We start from the raw sequence: 18,828 nt of genomic DNA on the forward strand, positions 1-18,828 counted from the left end.
TAGCTATTATTTATTACGAAGGGATATAAAGCAAAACCAGCAAAGGAAAACGTTGCATGGGGAGAAGTGCAGCGGAAACTAGAGCAAGCTTCCAGGAGTTCTCTTCCAGTGGAGTCATACAGGATGCACTTAATTTCTCTGGCAACAAACTGTGACAATGTGTGAAATATTGTCTACCAGGAAATCTCATGAAAGATTCATTAATCAGGGTTTTTATTGGGGCCTGGTCACATAGGCAACCACTGCCTGGCATGTACCAAAATTCTAGACTTCAAGAAAGCAGGTATTCTGCATAAATCACATTGTACAAACAGTTTAGACACAGTTCATCATTCTTACCAAATAATGGGATGAGAAGACTCCTAAAATCCAATTCTCAGACACCAGCCAAGGGCCAATCTTGCAAGTGGGCCTTTCTGAGAACAGCAGTCTCAGGCTACTATGTTAACTATTTTCTGCACACTAACGTAACTTTCTAAAACTTGCTTTTTGCACTTATCAAAATGTTTTTGATATCTAACTGTACGCATGTGTACATTTCTTTTAATTGCTCTATAGTCTTTCACTTGAAAACAAAACATTAATAAGTGTGATCTTATGTGCAAGCGTTTCTCTGGTACACTGTAAATGAAATTGTTGTGTCATAAGGCATTTTAGATATTGATACGAACTATTTAATGTCCCCACAACAAAGCATGAATGCCACATACTTTTTTTTTTACAAAGTGTTACGTAACTATTTTATTTTTCTCAGATGAATATATGAAAAATAGTATCTCATTGTAGTTTCACTTTGCATCTTTTATTATAAGTCTCTATTGAAATGCCTTTTTGAGAATGCTGTTTAATGATGCATTTATATGGAGGGACTAAAAGCAGGATCCTTGGCATAAATGTTAGATTAGAGACATGAATGTCTCCAAGTACCCAGAGTTTGATTTTCTCTCTGATATGCATGATTCCTAGACTCTGGCAACTAGGTTTCTTTTACTTTTTTCTTATTCTTCTTCTTCTTTGTTTTGAGACAGAGTCCCACTCTGTCACCCAGGCTGGAGTGCAATGGCGTGAGATCATGACTCACTGAAGCCTTGACCTCCTTGGCTCAATGGGTCCTCCTGCCTCAGCCTCCCAAGTAGCTGAGACTACAGGTACATGCCACTATGCCTGGCTAATTTTTTTTATTTTTATTTTTAGTAGAGACAGGGTCTCACTGGATTGCCCAGGCTGGTCTCAAACACTGGGGTCAAGTGATCATCCTGCCTTGGTCTCCCAAAGTGCTGGAATTATAGGCATGAGGAGCCACCATGCTGGGCCTAGGTTTCTTTCTTTTCTTTTCTTTTTTTTGGAGATGGAGTCTCACTCTGTCACCCGGGCTGGAGTGCAGTGGCACAAACTTGGCTCACTGCAACCTCCATCTCCCAGGTTCAAGCAATTCTCCTGCCTCAGCCTACCCAGTAGCTGGAATTACAGGCACATGACATGATGCCCGGCTAATTGGGCCTAGGTGTCTTAAATGAGCCTAAGAAAGCTACTCTTGATCAAATGAAAAGTTATATCTTCTTGCACATCTTGTGGCATTTGTATGAGTCTACTAGGGCTACCATAACAGAACACCACAGACTGGGTGGCTTAAACATCAGAAATTTATTTTCTCATAATTCTGGAGGCTGGAAAGAAAAATGTTGGTAAGTTTGATTTCTTCTGAGGGTTCTCTCCTTGGCTGGCAGAAGGCTGCCTTCTTGCTGTCTCTTCACATGGTCTCGCCTCTGTGCATACCCATCTCTGGTTTCTCTCTGTGTGTCCTAATCTCCTCTTCTTATAAGGACATCAGTCATGCTGGATTAGGGTCTCACTCCAATGACCTCATTTTAACTTAATCACCTCTTTAAAGAATCCATCTCCAAATACACTCCCTTTTGAGGTGGTTCAATATATGAATTCTGGGGGGAGGATGCAATTCAGCTCACAATTCCATTTCTCTTTCAACTTGAAATCTGACAGGTAATTTAGCAGAGAGGTAACTTAGCACTGTCTCCAGCGGATGCAAATGAAGAAAAGTGAATGATTTCAAATTACTAAGAGACAAATCCTACATGGCTAGGGAGCTAGGGACTTACCCATTGACAGCTGATCCTTTTGTTTTTTTCTGGGAGCTTGACCTGTAAAGTGGCAGGGAACTTAGTTTCCATTATTTTATTCAATAACTATGTATTGAATGTCTAGATCAGCCTGTAGGGATACAAAATCTAGAAAGAACTGCCTTTGAGAGTAGTTTCTCTAAAGAGAGGTTGGACATAGAGCCCCATGGTAAGGCAAAAACATTTTAGGGTCTTCATGGATGTGAAGCTGGTAGGACAGGTTGAAGCATTTTGCTTAGCTAGTGCTAAGAATCACTCACTCAAAGGCACCAAGTAAGAAAATCGTTCCTTTTACCTTTCTCCTTCATTATCTCTGCATAGGGTGGTAGCTTCCTGTGTTCACACAAGCAAATCTTTACATTTAGCCAGTGGAGGTGAGGCTGAGCTGACCAGCTGGCTCCCGTTTGGAGTTCTTTTATTTGGCTAGCTGCTGCCACAACAGAGTTGATTCTTGGCAAGGGACATAACTTCTTGCTGGAAAGTCTCATCCAAGGAGGAACGTACACCCTTTCCTTGGTTCTTCTGAGGGTATATAAGATGACTCGAATTTTCAAAATGATGTATACTAAATACTAAAGAAGGACATGATGAAACATAGATTTTATCTAACTTGCTAATGGGGCTCATAGCCTTTGTCTCATTTCTTGTCCAGTCTGAGAATCCTGTTTTCATTCTTAAGATTTTCCCCGCTTTTCCACATGAGGAGTTTTAGCTACACAGACTTTCAGGGAGAAAAAGCAGGTGGTAGGTAAGTTGGTTGGTTGGTTGACTCCTTCTCTTAAAACCACAGCATAAGTCTTAACCCTTCTTCAGATGAAACATGGAATATAACCTGTGTACTGCAGAATCTCATCTCTCTCCTTGCTACAGTCTGGGTCAAAGGTATTTCCTTGCACTGTTTCTCCTTCCTCCACATATCCTCAACTTTAATATACTACCATTAAGCAGTATTTTCTTTTTTTTCCTTAGCAGTTCCTTGGAAGAAATGAGTAGTATTTTCTGGTTCAAGACTATGCTCACTGTTCATTTAAAACCAAATTCACCTAGATGTAGAAAAGAAGGCCAGTATGTATCTACAGTCATAGTAGAAGAGACCCATGTTCTTGGTAAGTGAGGTAACTGGTTCAATTCCGGTTATGTCTCTGTCACTAGTTATCACCTGTATTTATTGGGAGCCTAAGTACATAGATGTGCATCAGCTTCGACTTGAGAAATCACCAGAACCCCAACTCTCAAGTTCCACAGAAGTAGTTGGGAACAGGTTTTACTATTAAACAAGACTTTACTGATGGCTTGGGGATGAAGCATGAGGGAAATTACAACATAAAGAGCCTCAAGTTGCTTTCAGAGTCCATGAGCTCCAGACTTTCCACAAGGCCAGCTTATGGGTGCCTCTCTTCCTAGCATACAGATGACCACAGTGTAACAGGGACCAGTTTATTTCTCCTCTGTAGCAGCACTCTTCAGTGCCCCCTCACTGGGGATCTTCAGCAGATATTCTTTTCACCTTATAATAGGCCAAGGTTCATCTCCTTGTTTCCTGCCTCAGGATCTGACCTCTTTTTAGTTTAAATATACTACTATAACAGTAGTATAATTTACTTCCCTCAGGGAATATTTTACCTTTGCCACATGGTTGTGGCTTTACCCCATCCCAAACCATCTTAATGACACCATAATACTATTATCTGACAGCAGTGCATCTCCTTAAATCTGTATTATTCCGTTTTAAAAAATAAGCAATGAATAACGTTCTTTGGAGAGCAATCAGAAACTGTTTTTCATTTCTTCTGCAGTACTCCACAACCTTATCCCTGCAAACAATTGCTCAAAGGGCAATACAACTGTTGGCAAATACAAATCAGAAGTGAACAGTCTAAACTTACATTATTTCACTCTAAAACAGAAGTTTCAGAGACTTATAACTGAAAAAGATCACACTACTTATAGTAGTAAAAGAACACAGCTTCTCACCCTGAAACATTTGCATTTACTCCAGGTCCTTTAGGAGTATTGGGTGTTAAAGCAAACTAAGTATGGCCTGAGAAGGACTCCATACTTTTATATTTGAATCCTTGTGGATGAACTGTAACCTAGCTTAATAGACAAGAAAGAAAACCTAACTTAGGAGTATGCATCTGTAACAATAACCTAGTCTTGGCCAATTCCAGCCACCACCCTTCAACCACTCATAGACTGCTAAGTGTTCAAATAAGGCAAACCCCAACCTGTAACCAATCCAGCTGTTTCTGTACTTCACTCCTGATTTCTGTACCTCATTTCCCTTTTTCTGTCTAAAATCTTCCACCACATGGCTGTGCTGGAGTCTCTGTGAATCTGCTGTGATTCTGGGGGCTGCCCAGTTCGTGAGATCATTTGTTGCTCAATTAAACTCCTTTAAATTTAATTCAGCTTAAGTTTTTCTCTTATAACTGGTAAACAACTGGATACCAGGTAGGTTATAAATGCTTTATTTATCGGCTTAGTCTCCACCTTAGAAGTGACAAAGATTCTCTGCTTGGCCAAACTTCAGGCTCCTGAGCCTTTTCCTAGGCCCATCTGTGCATCTTCTTGTAAAACTCAGTTTCAGCAAAGAACCTTGTTAAGTCAGTATAGTAAGAATCCCTCACCCTTGATCAGGTTCCTCATCCTCCACCACCCCCAGGTGATGTCTGTTATCCTGGCCTGTCTTCATCTAGAATCCTGTTGTGTTGGTTTAGCCAGAATCTCCCTTGTCCCTGACATTTCCTCTTAGTAATCTTCCATCCACTGACCGACTCCCACCCCTTGGCTATAAATTCCCACTGATACTGTATTTCTATTTGAACAGGTAAGGGAGAAGGGAAGAGTACGTAATGCACACTCAAATGCCTTATCCTCCAAAAATCACTCAGGAATCATTGGCCTTAATTTCCCAGCTTTTGTCCTTTACACAGTTACAGATTTGTCTTGGCTTATAAACGCTGTCGGTCTTCCCTGCTGAATTGGAAACTCCTTGCTCACAAAATGATTCACCCCCATTCCTAGAACAGGGCTTGGCAAAACGTAGGCTCCCAGTAATGAATGAGAGGATTTGTGGAAGAAAAGGTTTTTTTTTTCATCTGTTACTACAATGGTCAACAACGACAAAAACCACTTAAAGTTGGACAGACATCTACCTGCAACCGGCTCTCAAAAAGTCTAGAACAGCGCACTTCGCCCCGCCCATTGGCGAGAAACGGAAATACCTGCTTTCCAGAAAACCGGAAGTGCCTGGTCACGCCCCGCGCATGCGTGAATCGGCGCAGCTCACGCTTCCTACACCCCATCATCCAGTGAGAAAGCAGGGAGTCTTCGGCAGAGGCAGCCGGGACCGAGGCAGCCGGGACCCAGCCAGCCCTGAGCCTGGCGCATGCGTCTTGGTGTGTCCACGCGCAGTAAGGAGGGGCGAAAGGGCTTTTTTTTTCTCTTGCTCCCGCCTCTCTTCTTCCCCCACCTGCCACGTACAGAGCCCGAGTTCTCGCTAGGCTTTTTGGGTCAACGCGATTGGCCGAGGCCCGCGCGAGCCTGCGAGCGAGGTGCGGCGGTCGCGGAGGGCAACGGAGCGGGCAGTGACCACCGCCTCCCCGCGACGCCCCAGTCCAGTGGCCTCGCGTCGGCCCATTCAGCTGAGACCTGCGGAGAGGCGGCGGCGCGGCCTCCGCAAGCTGGTATGGCCACTGGAGACGGGGGTTGACGGCCGCTCTCTCCGAGGAGGCCGGGAGACGAGGAGGCGCTGTGAGGGCCTCGCTCGAACCGCCCGGCGACTGGGGTCGGAGGCGCTGTGGGAAGGGGCTGGAGGGAGGAGGGGGCGGGAGGGAGGACGGAGCCGGAGGGAGGAAGGGCGGGGCCTTGCATAGGGGGAAGGGAAGGGAGGTCGCGGAGGGGGAGGACAGAGAGGCAACCCCTGGCCGCGCTGGCCAGGAGGCGCGCCTCGGGGGCTCCGGGAGGCGAGTGGGCCAGTTAATGCCTTGGTGCAGCCTGCCTCAAAGGATTTGTATTGAGAGGAGAGGGCCTTTGGGAGGTCTGGGTCGGCCGGCGCCCAATACCCGAAGGAGCTCGGAAGGGTGCGGAGTGGCGCCTACGGGAATAAGTTGATTGGGGTCACTGAATTGGAGCCTGGTTCCTTGGCTAAGTCAACGCTTAAGCGCCAGCTGGAGGCCCAACCTGGTTTTATAGTGATGATTCTAGCTAATTTTAAGAATTTGCTTTGCTGTACACTAAAGTAAGTATTTGAGATGCAGTGTCTCATTTAATCATCACAAGGATGCCTCCAAATTCAGATATTGTTATTTTCATTTCCAATGTGTTGAAAGTGAGCCTTCGAGGACTTAAGATCACATCGCTGGTATTGGGAATCTTGACCGTCTTGCTACACTGCCTCTGAGGCAGGGTTTGAGGCCTGTTGCCTTGTTTAGAATAATTACAGGTTGACTTGACTTAGTATTTCTTGAAGGAAACTGCTCCCCTCAGGAGGTGCCTAAGCCACAGCCTCTGAAATTGAGCAGGGTCTTACCCTTACAGATAGAACCAGAAGTATGACCACTGAACCTAGATCCTGGTTCAGGAGGAAGGGTTTTTATATGACCTTGAGCATGTCAGATTATTCCCAGTGCTGAGAAAAGCGTTCCTGTTGGAGGGTTATATTATACAAGTTAGAGGCCGAGACATTTCTGGACTTCAGAGGGGCCGGGGCAGGGACGAGATGGGAGAAGAGCTTGTTGTAGGGCTCCTACTGGCAGTTTTAGGAGCTAGTTGTTAATACCAGTCTCTACTTTGGAAGAGAAAACGAGTACCAAAATTCTGTGTATGAAGTAATGTTGGAATGGGATTTCCCCTTGAGAGGAAACTTTTGTTGCACACTTACTTTTGAGATACTTTTGTGTTTACTCTGGGGAGATGCCTGCACGAGCTAACAACAGCTTTAGGAAAGAAGCACTGGTTCCTGGCCACAAGATGTTTACAGTCAGTGGGAAACACAAAAAGTGAATTTGCACGCAAACACATGGAAGATAGAAAGTATACGTGACTCATTTTTTTTTTTTTTTTGAGATGGAGTCTCAGGTTGGTGTGCAGTGGCGTGATTCCCCCGGCTCACTGCAACCTCCGCCTCCCGGTTTCAAGCGATTCTCCTGCCTCAGCCTCCTGAGTATCTGGGATTACAGGCGCGCGCCACCACGCCTGGCTAATTTTTGTATTTTTAGTAGAGACGGAGTTTCACCATGTTGATCGTCTGGTCTTGAACTCCTGACCACATTGTGATCCGCCCGCCTCGGCCTCCCAAAGTGCTGGGATTACAGGTGTGAGCCACCGTGCCCGGCCTTCAAATTTTAAATCCATTGAAATTGGGCAACAAACCCGTACCCCAGTCAGAAGGACATACCATCAATTATATTCAAAGCTGGAATTTTTTCTTAATTAGGCGTGTGTCTGACGGAAGTCACTTCTAGCTCCATAAAGAAGGTACAGTGTGAGGATCGGATGTAAAAACTGATCTATATTATAGCTTTCTTCTCCCATACTTCAAAAAGTTTAAAGTCTTTAAATACTATATGTCAGTCACTTTTCTAGGTGCTGCTGGGAATAGATAATACCAGCTTACTGAAGCGAAGCACTGGGTCCTTTTACATTATTCCTGGTTTACACTTCTTGTAGAAAGGAGAAGGTAACAAATACATTGATTTTTTTGAAAGATCTTTGTTACTCTTAGGCTGCAAAGCAAACAAGATGGAATATTTACCATCTTGGTGAAATAATTATACTTTAGAGCTTGGCACATAGTAGGTATTTAGTAAGTAATTCCTGAATGCAGAAGGCATTGCAGAAGGCAAAGAGTTGGTTGTATGGAGATTTCTGTTAATCACTGTCTTCATGAGAAGTCCATTGTAAGAACTGGCAGATAAAAAACTAACTGTATTCTTACTTTGCGTTAAGATAAGCATGGCGTCTCTAAAGTGGAATGCAGTTCACTCTATTCTGCACTGACCTTAAAGTGTTATATTTAGTTTTAATGACCCATTTCGTTGAAGATTTATTAATAAAATATCTGTTCAGAGCATGGTGAGGGGTCTAGAGATATTAATTTAAGGACTAGTTAGGTGAAAGGACGAAGGGTATTTATATGAAGAATAGTAGGGCATTAATATATAATATTCATATAATAGGATTCATGGAAACTTTTTTCAAGTACTTGAAGGGTTGATATGCTGGGGGAGTAGGTGAGTGCTTTCACATGCCCCGAAAGAATAAACAATAATTGCAGAGAAGTGTGGTGTTAATGAAATAACAGATTTAAGGGGAGGAAGCAGAAAGCTGCTAGTAGTAAGGCGGGAAGTTGAAACTAGAATGTGGCCAGTCGGAGTTTTTGGACACCTTTAAATGTCTCAGATCATTTTCTTGGGGCAGGAGGAGGAAGGAGTTGATGTTTAGGAAATGTTCAGCGTTTATAGATAACATTCAGGAACATCTTGGCCTTGAGAAGAAGAGATATTAACCCATTATTTGATAAGTATATCCTCCCTTATTATCTAGCAACTATTTAACTTGCTAGAGACCTTCAACATTATTTTGAATTTAAAATTACACAGTCATGGCTGGACTTGGTGGCTAACGCCTGTAATCCCAGCACTTTGGGAGGCCAAGGTGGGTGGATCTCTTGAGGTCAAGAGTTCGAGAGCAGCCTGACCAACATGGTGCAACCCCATCTCTACTGAAAAAAACAAAAATTAGCTGGGCGTGGTGGCACATGCCTGTAGTCCCAGCCACTCAGGAGGCTGAGACACGAGAATCCCTTCAACCCAGGAGGCGGAAGCTGCAGTGAGCTAATAGTGTGACGCTGCTGTGAGCTAATAGTGTGCCACTGCACTCCAGTCTGGTGACAGAGTGAGACTCCATCTCAAAAAAAAGAAATAAATAAAAATACAGTCATTACAGGGTAGTCATACTGAATAAAATTAAAGATTAAAATAAAACCTAAGGGAAAATTCTGTAACGAATTAGTGTTTAGTGGCTAGTTGTTTGACACTGTCTTGTTTAATAAAGTATACAGTCCAATCATACACACCCACCTGGGTGGGAGAGTTAGGGAGTATGCAGCACAGTAGTGGACAGTCTTTAAACAGTTCAGGTGGATGTTACTAATTTGTCCTTTCTCCTTCAGTTCCCCCACATAGAGAGGAAATTAAAGACATACTCATGAGATCTTTCTTAGAAAAACTTGAGGCTCTATTTGAGTATTCACACATAACTCTGTCTTCAGAGTTATCATTTAGAGTTTATAGGATAATAGAGTTTTGAAGCCAGTAGTTATTTTTCCCTTTATTTAACAGCTATTGGATGACTCTTGTCTGCCAGGCACTGTTGTAGGCTCTGGGAATACAGAAAACATAATTGTTTACTTCCTGCCATCAAGTGGAAAAGACAATAAAAAGTTACAAATTTTTGATGTCTGGTAGTGTTAAGTGCTTTGAAGAAAAATAAAGCAGGATAAGAAGATAATGACAGGGGAGCCATTTTAAATTAGATGGTTAGGAAAGACCTCTCTCAGTTCACACTTGATAAGGAATCTGAATCATATGAGGGGTATCAGAAAGTTTCAAGACAAAGGGAAAACGTGAAGTATGGGTATAGCGGGGTGAGTGAAGAACAGAAGTAGGAAATGAAGTTAATTAAATACTTGGCCGGGGACCAGAGGCCAGATGATTTCATAGGTCTTGCTTTTTGAGATGAGAATGCATTGGAAGGTTTTGAACAGAATGATGCTAGGTTTTACTTAACAGCGTTAACTGTGGTGGTGTGACTAGATTAAAAGTGGGCAAAGGTAAAAAGTAGGCAGACTGGTTAGGAGTCTTTTCTAGTCATTTAGGCAAGCGATGATGGAGTCAAGTTGATAGCAGTGAAGGTGCTGAAGTGGTTGGACCCCAGAGTTATTTTAAAGGTAGTGGCAACCATATTTTGTTGGCAGTTTGGATGTAAGGTTTGAGTAAAAGAGATCAACCAAGGTTTTTTTGTCTTATACAACTCAAAGAAGTAGGATAAAGAGGCCTATAGGAGAGGCAGTTTTAGATGGGAGATCAGGAATTTATTTTTAGATATAGTAAGAAAAATCTAAATGGTAATGTCAGATGAACAGTTAAATATGAGAAAAAATTATAGTAGACATAAAAGCTTATTTTATTATCCCTACAGTAAAATAATGTTGCCTCCAGACCATTTTAACATAAATATAACATGAGGATAATGAATCTTTTGGAGGCCAGAGTTTCTTAGCATCTAATAGTAGCTTGCTCTCAACTTTTAAGATATGTTTTGTTGTTTAGTTATCAAAACCATTTTTATCATTCTTTCTCTAGAGTTGCATATATAGAACATCCTGGAGTCCACCATGAACGGACAGTTGGATCTGAGCGGGAAGCTAATCATCAAAGCTCAACTTGGGGAGGATATTCGGCGAATTCCTATTCATAATGAAGATATTACTTATGATGAATTAGTGCTAATGATGCAACGAGTTTTCAGAGGAAAACTTCTGAGTAATGATGAAGTAACAATAAAGTATAAAGATGAAGGTAAGAGTGTTTTTAAAGCTATTTTTTAAAGTCCTTTTTTTTTTTTTTTTAAAGAGACAGAGCCTCTGTTGCCCAGGCTGGAGTGTCACCTCAAACTCCTGGGCTCAAGCAATCCTGCCTCGGCCTCCCCAAAGTGCTGGGATTATAGGCATGAACTGCCATGCCTGACCTTAAAGTCTTAAGTATTGTATGTGTTATTTTGCCCATTTTTATTGGACTCTTTCCCGTCCTCTCCTTCATGGTAGTTGAGCCCTTTCTTGTATTGAATGCGATGGTCATATAGTTACTATAATTCTCTTATCAGTTAAAAATAGCTAAGTGGGGCCGAGCACAGTGGCTCATGCCTATAATCCCAGCACTTTGGGAAACTGAGGTAGGCGGATCATTTGAGGTCAGGAGTTCGAGATCAGCGTGGCCAACATGGTGAAACCCTGTCTCTACTAAAAATGCCAAAAATTAGCCGGGCGTGGTGGCATGCACCTGTAATCCCAACTACTTGGGTGACTGAGGCAGAGAATTACTTGAACCCGGGAGGCGGAGCTTGCATTGAGCTGAGATCGCTCAATTGCACTCCAGCCTGGGTGATGGAGCAAGACTCTGTCTCAAAAAAAAAAAAAAAAAATTGCCAAGTGGTTTATTAGGAGGGAATTTTAAGTGTTAGAACATTTTCACATACATTTTTACAAGCATTGTTTTCTCATTTTGTCCATATAATTCTGGTTTCTTTTAGCCTAAAAAAAATTTTTTTTCTATTCTTATTTCCCAAAATGAAAGGTTTTAGTATGCATGGAATGAAAAAGGCTTTCATGATCAACTAAGTGTGGGAAAGCTGGTTTAAGCAAAGACAAAAGTGTTTCTTTAGGAGTTTTCAGATTATAATATGTTTATATACGTTTTCAGAAGTTTGTAGTATGCTGTGTTCCCAGACACATTTGTTGACAAAATTCTCTTTATGGAAATAGGTTTTGCATGAAAAATGTTTCAGCAAACACACTAAGTAGAATTATAATAGTAGACTATATTTCCTATTCTTTAACCTGCCTTCTTGGTTAACATCTCTGCTGAAATTTTTTCTTTAGGTGGTTACCAGTGTTTTCTTACTATTGAACTTACTTGCAGTGTATTTAATCTTGACCTCACCATTTAGCACTGCTACCCACCCCATCCTTGTTTTTAAATACTTTTACCTCTTACCATCTCTGACACTGCTTAACCTGGTTTTCTAATCACTAATATATTTTCTCTGTCTGTGTTAGGGTTGGCTTAAAGTAATGCCAGCAGATATAATAGAAATCTTAAAATCTGAGTGGTTTAATAGTTGAGAAATCTTTCAGGGATCCAGGCTGAAAGAAGCTGTTACCTTCAACACATGGCTTATAAGCTCACCATAGGCATTGACATTGGCGGGCAGATGAGTGAAGACAGAGTATGAAGAATCATATGGGAGATTTTACTCACTAGGCCTGATGGTGTGTGTCATTTCTGCCCTTATCACGTTGGTCAGTAGCCAGTTACATGGCTGTGCTAAGATGCAGATGGATTGAGAAGTATAGTCCCTGACTGAGCAGCCACTTTGCACAACTTATACTGTGCAAGAGAAGTGTAGATCACTGGTCAATTGACCACTGGTTAATTGACCATCTAGCTAAAGGTATATTCTCGTTTCTTTTTGTGATGTGTAGTCTAAGAGCACCCAAAATAAATTTTTGAGAGTTGCCCGTGTTAAGAAACATTAAAGGATAGTACTTTTTTTACTTTTTTTCCTGTTTTCTTATGCTTATCATACCTTGATTTTCACCTCTGTAACTTTGAAATGTATGCTTTAATTTGATCAGTTAATTTTTTTTTTGTTTGCTTGTTTGAGACAGGGTCTCTGTCATCCAGGCTAGAGTGCAGTGGCGTGATTATAGCTCACCATAACCTTGAACTCCTGTCCCCAAGCAATACTCCCAACCCAGCCTCCCAAAGGCATAAGCTACCATGCCCAGCCTACAATAAAGATTTTTGACTTTTTTTTTTTTTAGCAAAGTCCTAAGAGTGCTTTTTTTAAAAAAATTTTGTTTCAATTGACAAATAATTGTGCATATTTATGGGGTACATAGTAATGTTTCGTTACATATAATGGGATTAGATCAGGATAATTTGCATATCCATCACCTCAGATACTTATTTCTTTGGGTTAGAAACATTCAATATTCTCCTTGTAGCTATTTGAAATTGTTTAACATGTTGTTGTTAACTATAGTCATCCTATAGTGCTATAGAACACTGAAACAACTTCTATCTAGTTGTAATTTTGTAATTTTGTGTCTCTTTTTTTTTTTTTTTTTGAGGCGGAGTCTCGCTCTGTCGCCCAGGCTGGAGTGCAGTGGCCAGATCTCGGCTCACTGCAAGCTCCGCCTCCCGGGTTTACGCCATTCTCCTGCCTCAGCCTCCCGAGTAGCTGGGACTACAGGCGCCCGCCACCGCGCCCAGCTAGTTTTTTGTATTGTTTTAGTAGAGACGGGGTTTCACTGTGTTAGCCAGGATCTCTCCCTATCCCTCTTTTCCCCTACCCTTCGCAGCCTCTCCTGTCCTCTCTTCTGCTTTTCACTTGTATGCAATCAACTTTTTTTAGCTTCCACGTATGAGAGAGAGCATGTGATATCCTTTTTAACTTAATGTCTTCCAGTTCCATCCATGTTGCTGTGAATGACAGGGCTTCATTCTTTTTTGTGGCTGAATTGTATTCCATTGTGTATATATACCATATTTTCTTTATCAGTTCTTCTGTTGTTAGACACTTAGGTTGATTCCATGTCTTGGCTATTGTGAATAGTGCTGCAGTAAACATGTGAGTGCAGATGTCTCTTCAATATACTGGTTTCTTTTCCTTCAGTTAAATACCCAGTAGTGGCGTTGCTGAATCGTGTGTTAGTTGTATTTATAGTTTTTTGAGGAACCTTCGTACTGTTCTCCATAGTGGCTGTACTGTTTAGAGTTCCCTTTTCGTTCTTGCCAGCATTTGTTATTTGTCTTTTTGATAATAACCATCCTAACTGGGGTGAACCTCATTGTGGTCTTCATTTTCCTGATGTGTGTGCCTTTCCCTAATGATTTGTGATGTTGAGCATTTTTTTCATATATTTATTGACCATTTCTATGTCTTTTTTTGAGAAATGTCTGAGCCAATTTTAAAATTGGATTGTTTGTTTTTTAGCTGTTGAGGTGTTTGAGTTCCTTGTATATTCTGAATATTCATCCTCTGTCAGATGAGTAGTTGTATTTCCTCCTATTCTGTAAGTTCTCTTTTCACTCTCTTGTTTCCTTTGCTGTGCAGAAAAGCTTTCCAGTTTGAGATAATCATATTTATTTTTGCTTTTATTGACTGCACTTTTGAGGTCTTATTCATGAAATCTTTTCCCGACCTATTAAAGAGGTTATCCTTTTCCTAATTAGTGGTCTTGATGGTTTTGTCAAAAGTCAGTTGACCATAGATAACATGGATTAATTTCCAGGTTCTCTATTCTGTTTCGTTGTTCTATGTGTTCTGTTGATCTATGTGTTCTCTTGGTCAATGGGTCTGGTTTTATATCAGTTCTGTTGTTCTGTGGGTCCATTTTTATGCCAGTCCGTGCTTACTACAGCTTTGTAGTTTATTTTGAGGTCAGTAAGTGTGACACCTTCAGCTTTGTTCTTTGCTTAGTATTGCTTTGACTGTCTGTCTGGGGTTTTATGTAGTTCTGTACAAGTTTTATGATTTGTTTTTAAATTTTTGTGAATAATTTTATTGGTGGTTTGATAGGGATTGAATTGAACCTGTAAATTGCTTTGAGTAGTTTTGTCATTTTAATGATATTCTTCTAGTCTATAAGCATGGGATGTCATTACATATGTCAGCTCTTCAGTTTCTTTCATCAGTGTTTTTTTTGGTAGAGGTTTTTCATCTTTGTTAAACTTCTTCCTCGATATTTAAAAGTTTTTGTAGCTATGGTTAATGGGATTGCTTTTTTTTTTTTTTATTTTTTGTATTTGTATAGAAACACTACTTATTTTTGTGTATTTATTTTGTTTCCGACAACTTTATTGAATTCATTTATTGGTTCTAAGGGTTTTGGTAGAGTTTTTAGGTTTTTGTGTGTATAAGATTATGTCATCTGCAAACAGGGAAAGTTTGACTTCTTCCTTTCCAATTTGAATACCCTTTATTTTTTTCTCTTGCATAATTGGTCTGGCTAGTACTTCTTTAACTCTTTTTAAAATTTTTTATTTTTATTTATTTTTTATTTTTTTTGTCTTGAGACAGTGTCTTGCTCTGTCTCCTAAGCTGAAGTGCAATGGCGTGATCATGGCTCGTTGAAGCCTTGAACTGCTGAGCTCGAGCAGTCCTTGCAGCTCAGCCTCCCATGTAGGTAGGACTGCAGGCATGTGCCACTGCACTCAGCTTCTTCTTAATGTTTATCAAAATGGGGCTCTCACTGTGTTGCCCAGGCTGGTCCTGAACTCCTGGGCTCAAGCGATCCTCCTGCCTTTGCCTGCCAAAGTGCTGAGATGACAGGCATGAGTCAGTGTGCCTGGCCTTTAACTGCCTTTTTTCACTTGAAGATGCTTTGCATTTATCTCAAACTGACCTCATTGATTGGCTTTCTCTTAACTACCTTGTTTTGGTTTAGGTCTAAGGTCAGCAAACTTTAATAGATCAGAGATAATAACTATTGTAGCTTTGTGGGTCACATAAGGCCTCTGTCTTATCTTTTTTTTACAATGTAAAAACCATTCATTCACAGACCTATAACAACACAGGGATTTTGCCCCTTGGTCACAGTTAGTGGACCCTTAGCTTGAGTTGTAATTTGTCTTCCACATTTAGTTACGACTTTGTATTTCATGATTTTTTTTTTTTTTTTTTTTGAGACAAAGTCTTGCTTTGTCGCTCAGGCTGGAGTACAGTGGTGTGATCTTGGCTCACTGCAACCTCCACCTCCCAGGTTCAAGTGATTCTCCTGCCTTGGCCTCCCAAGTAGCTGGAATGACAGGCACACGCCACCACACTGGGCTGATTTTTGTAATTTTAGTAGAGATGGGGTTTCTCCATGTTGGCCAGGCTGGTCTCGAACTCCTGACCTCAGGTGATCTGCCCACCTCAGCCTCCCAAACTGCTGGGATTACAGGTGTGGGCCGCCACACTCGGCCAAAAAGTTTTTGATTGTTTTGATTTGTCTCCCTTAGATTCTGTTAGTAGAGTGGAGGGATGGCTTAGGTGAAGTTCCTGCCATCAGAGATAACTCTGTTTCTTTTGTAGGATTCAGAAAAGAAAAAAAGTAACAGGAAGTTTTCTTTTTTTACATACACACTTTATTTTCTTTTAAAAATGTGTTTATGAAAGTTGAACATTAAACAGGTATGTTATGGGAAGTGGGTCTGGCTATAAGGAGCTAAAAACAGTTATAAAATTCTCAGTTTTGTCATCTTTGTCCAAAATAAATCCACCTAATTCGTGTTAAAAATAGGTGCAGCAGAGCATCCCAGAGGTAGTCTTGTGGTCTCCCCAGGACAGAACTCCTCCCCACCCAACTGTTTGTGAAGATACCCTGCAGAGGTCCCTGATGAACTCCTTGTCTCTGGCTGCTTTTTTATTCTTGCTTTCTTTAGAGAACATATTTTTCCCTTAGCCCTTTGAAAGCTTTTGACACATACAGTTGGTATGCTAATTATAGCATTCTTTATCCCTGAGATCTGGGGGACTTCATGGTTGTAAATATGCATTGTTTTGAATATATAAATATTTTTCTAGGAAGAGTTGATTGTTTTCATCTTAGTATCAAAATGGTCAGTGACCTGAAAGAATTTACTATCCATTCATTAAAGCAGTTTTGCAACAGTAGTGTTTTAACTGTACCTATGATTAAGATTTGAACTTTGGGAAACTTTTTTATTTCTTGGTAAAATACGTAAATTTTTTGGAATGAAAAGATTTCAGTCTAAACCAACAATTTATGATATTGCTGTCTATGAATCTCCTCCTAGTGACTAGTAAATATTAAGGCACTTAATGCATTAACTTTAGCTATATTTTTTCATGTGGATATGTGTAAATACCTTGCCGTAAGAGTCATAAGCAAAACTGATTTAGTGTGTTTTTGAACAAATGCGTTTTTGCTAGACAAACCTTTAAAGTTTAAGGGTTTTATGGGAGAGTTCAACTATGTTCTACAATCTACATTTTGGATTTTTAATTTTTACTAGTTTACTGCTTATACAAATCTGAAACTTTTTTTTTTAATTCCAGATGGAGATCTTATAACCATTTTTGATAGTTCTGACCTTTCCTTTGCAATTCAGTGTAGTAGGATACTGAAACTGACATTATTTGGTGAGTAGTAAACTTTCTAATAAATTTACTATTTTATTCATTATATTTTAAAGATGTTTGGCTTTTTTCCTTTTAAAGACTCAGGTAAGCAATAACTGATTCAAATATTATTACATTTATTTGTGTCCAGGTAGTTGTTTTAGGTTACTTGAAGCTTATGGCTATGTATGTTTTAAGCAAATGGTGGAAGTTTAATTCAGTAAGAACAGAGTGTTAAGTATGTTATTTTTTTTGAAATCAGGTATAACTTAGTTATCCCTGGTACGGTATTATAGTTTTAATTTAGCTGTATTAGAATTTTTGAATTGTAATTATCTTCTTTCACATTACAGTATGTTGTTACTTATTCTCCGGGCTTAACATGTAAGTCTGATACTTGAAACCAGTAGTCTCCAACCTTTTTGCACCCGAAACTGGTTTTGTGTAAGACAGTTCTATGGACGGGGTGGGGGGAGGTCAGCGGGAGAAGGTTTCGGGATGAAACTCTTCCACTTCGCATGTGTAGTTTGCAATAGGGTTCACACTCATATGTGACTCTAATGCCAGTGCTGAACTGACAGGAGGCAGAGCCCACCACTTACCTCCTACTGTGCAGCTCGCCCAGTTTGGTTCCTAACAGGCCACAGAGCAGCACTGGGTTGGGGACCCTTGCTTTAGACAGTATTTCCCAAGGAGTACTTAAAGATTAAAAATAGTTCTGATAAAAACCAATGCAAGACTAATTTTAATCTTTTAGATTTTTTCTTTTAGATCTTAATAGATATGCAAGGCAGAACTTTAAGGGACAAGGTAGAAAAGATTACAGAGTTAAACGTTAGTGTGATTATGTGAAAAATAAAATGTGTACACTTTTTCCGGTTGTTTTGTTTAGTATTTCGTTTTTTTAAAATTTTGTTGCATGAATCTTAAAAGTTCAGTATGAAATACAGTCATGGTCTACTGATTTAATTTGTATCTATTTCATCTCCATCTAGGAAGGATGAATATGAATAATCAGAATTTAAATGTTAAATAACAAAAACTGTTTAAAATTATTTAAAATAAAGGTATCTTTTTACAGTATTGAAGGTAAAATACTTAACTATTGACTCAGCATAAAGCAGATTAGATAATCTGAAGACCCTTACTTTAAATAGGATCTGCTAGACAAACTTACAAATGTATTTTTTAAATTCTGTAACTCAGCTTGCCCAGGAAAGTAAGGGAAATATACAGGGAACAAAAAATAGATGAAACTAAAGCCTGATGTACCAAAAGCTGAAACTTGGGGTGTTCTTGGTGGTGATAGTAGAGATTTTAGCCTCCATAATTTAAGGAATTGCCATCTGGTGTCTACATGGTGTAGGCCCTTGGTCCTAGTCCCTCAGTAGGCCATGCTTTCAAAAACAGTATTTTAGAAAAGTCTACCTTGATACAGGAAAAGTCAAGGAAGCTTGACTCTTATACTTTGGCCCATCAGGGGCTTGGGAAGTGTCTCTTGAGGATTCGTAATTGTGATCCTTAAGTGAGTTGGGTTTAAATTTAAACTATCTGTGTAGTTTGGTAACTCCGAAGCCCAGATGTTACCATTTTAGAAAAATCTCAGAAGAAAGGCCAAAATCTCTCTTGAGGGGTGTATTCTCAATACAGGTTTCTCACAGACAAAACTGTAAGACACACAAAACTGTCATGTAAGCAAGAACCACTGGACACAACTAATAGTAGGATTAGATTTTCAAGAACTTTTGTTAAAATATGTGATAGTCTACAAAAT

At 40.2% G+C, this 18,828-nt stretch overlaps 1 protein-coding gene across 4 annotated transcripts in view; it reads left to right on the top strand.

Moving 5' to 3' along the window:
• Positions 1 to 5,392: 5,392 nt before the first annotated feature.
• TFG (trafficking from ER to golgi regulator) overlaps positions 5,393 to 18,828 on the top strand; it is a 39,848-nt gene continuing 26,412 nt past the window's right edge. For 2 of the 4 annotated variants that reach the window (XM_038002429.2, XM_073009684.1), the window contains exons 1-3: positions 5,462 to 5,827; positions 10,508 to 10,723; positions 16,992 to 17,075. In XM_038002429.2, coding sequence (XP_037858357.1) covers positions 10,540 to 10,723; positions 16,992 to 17,075 — 268 coding nt within the window. In that variant the 5' untranslated portion in view covers positions 5,462 to 5,827; positions 10,508 to 10,539. Of the gene's footprint in view, positions 5,828 to 6,007; positions 6,382 to 10,507; positions 10,724 to 16,991; positions 17,076 to 18,828 lie in introns of those variants that run through there. The other 2 variants (XM_007986035.3, XM_038002430.2) reach the window with 2 other exon arrangements.

The sequence above is a fragment of the Chlorocebus sabaeus genome, chromosome 22 (genome assembly GCF_047675955.1).
Source record: "Chlorocebus sabaeus isolate Y175 chromosome 22, mChlSab1.0.hap1, whole genome shotgun sequence".
Classification (NCBI taxonomy): Eukaryota; Metazoa; Chordata; class Mammalia; order Primates; family Cercopithecidae; genus Chlorocebus; species Chlorocebus sabaeus.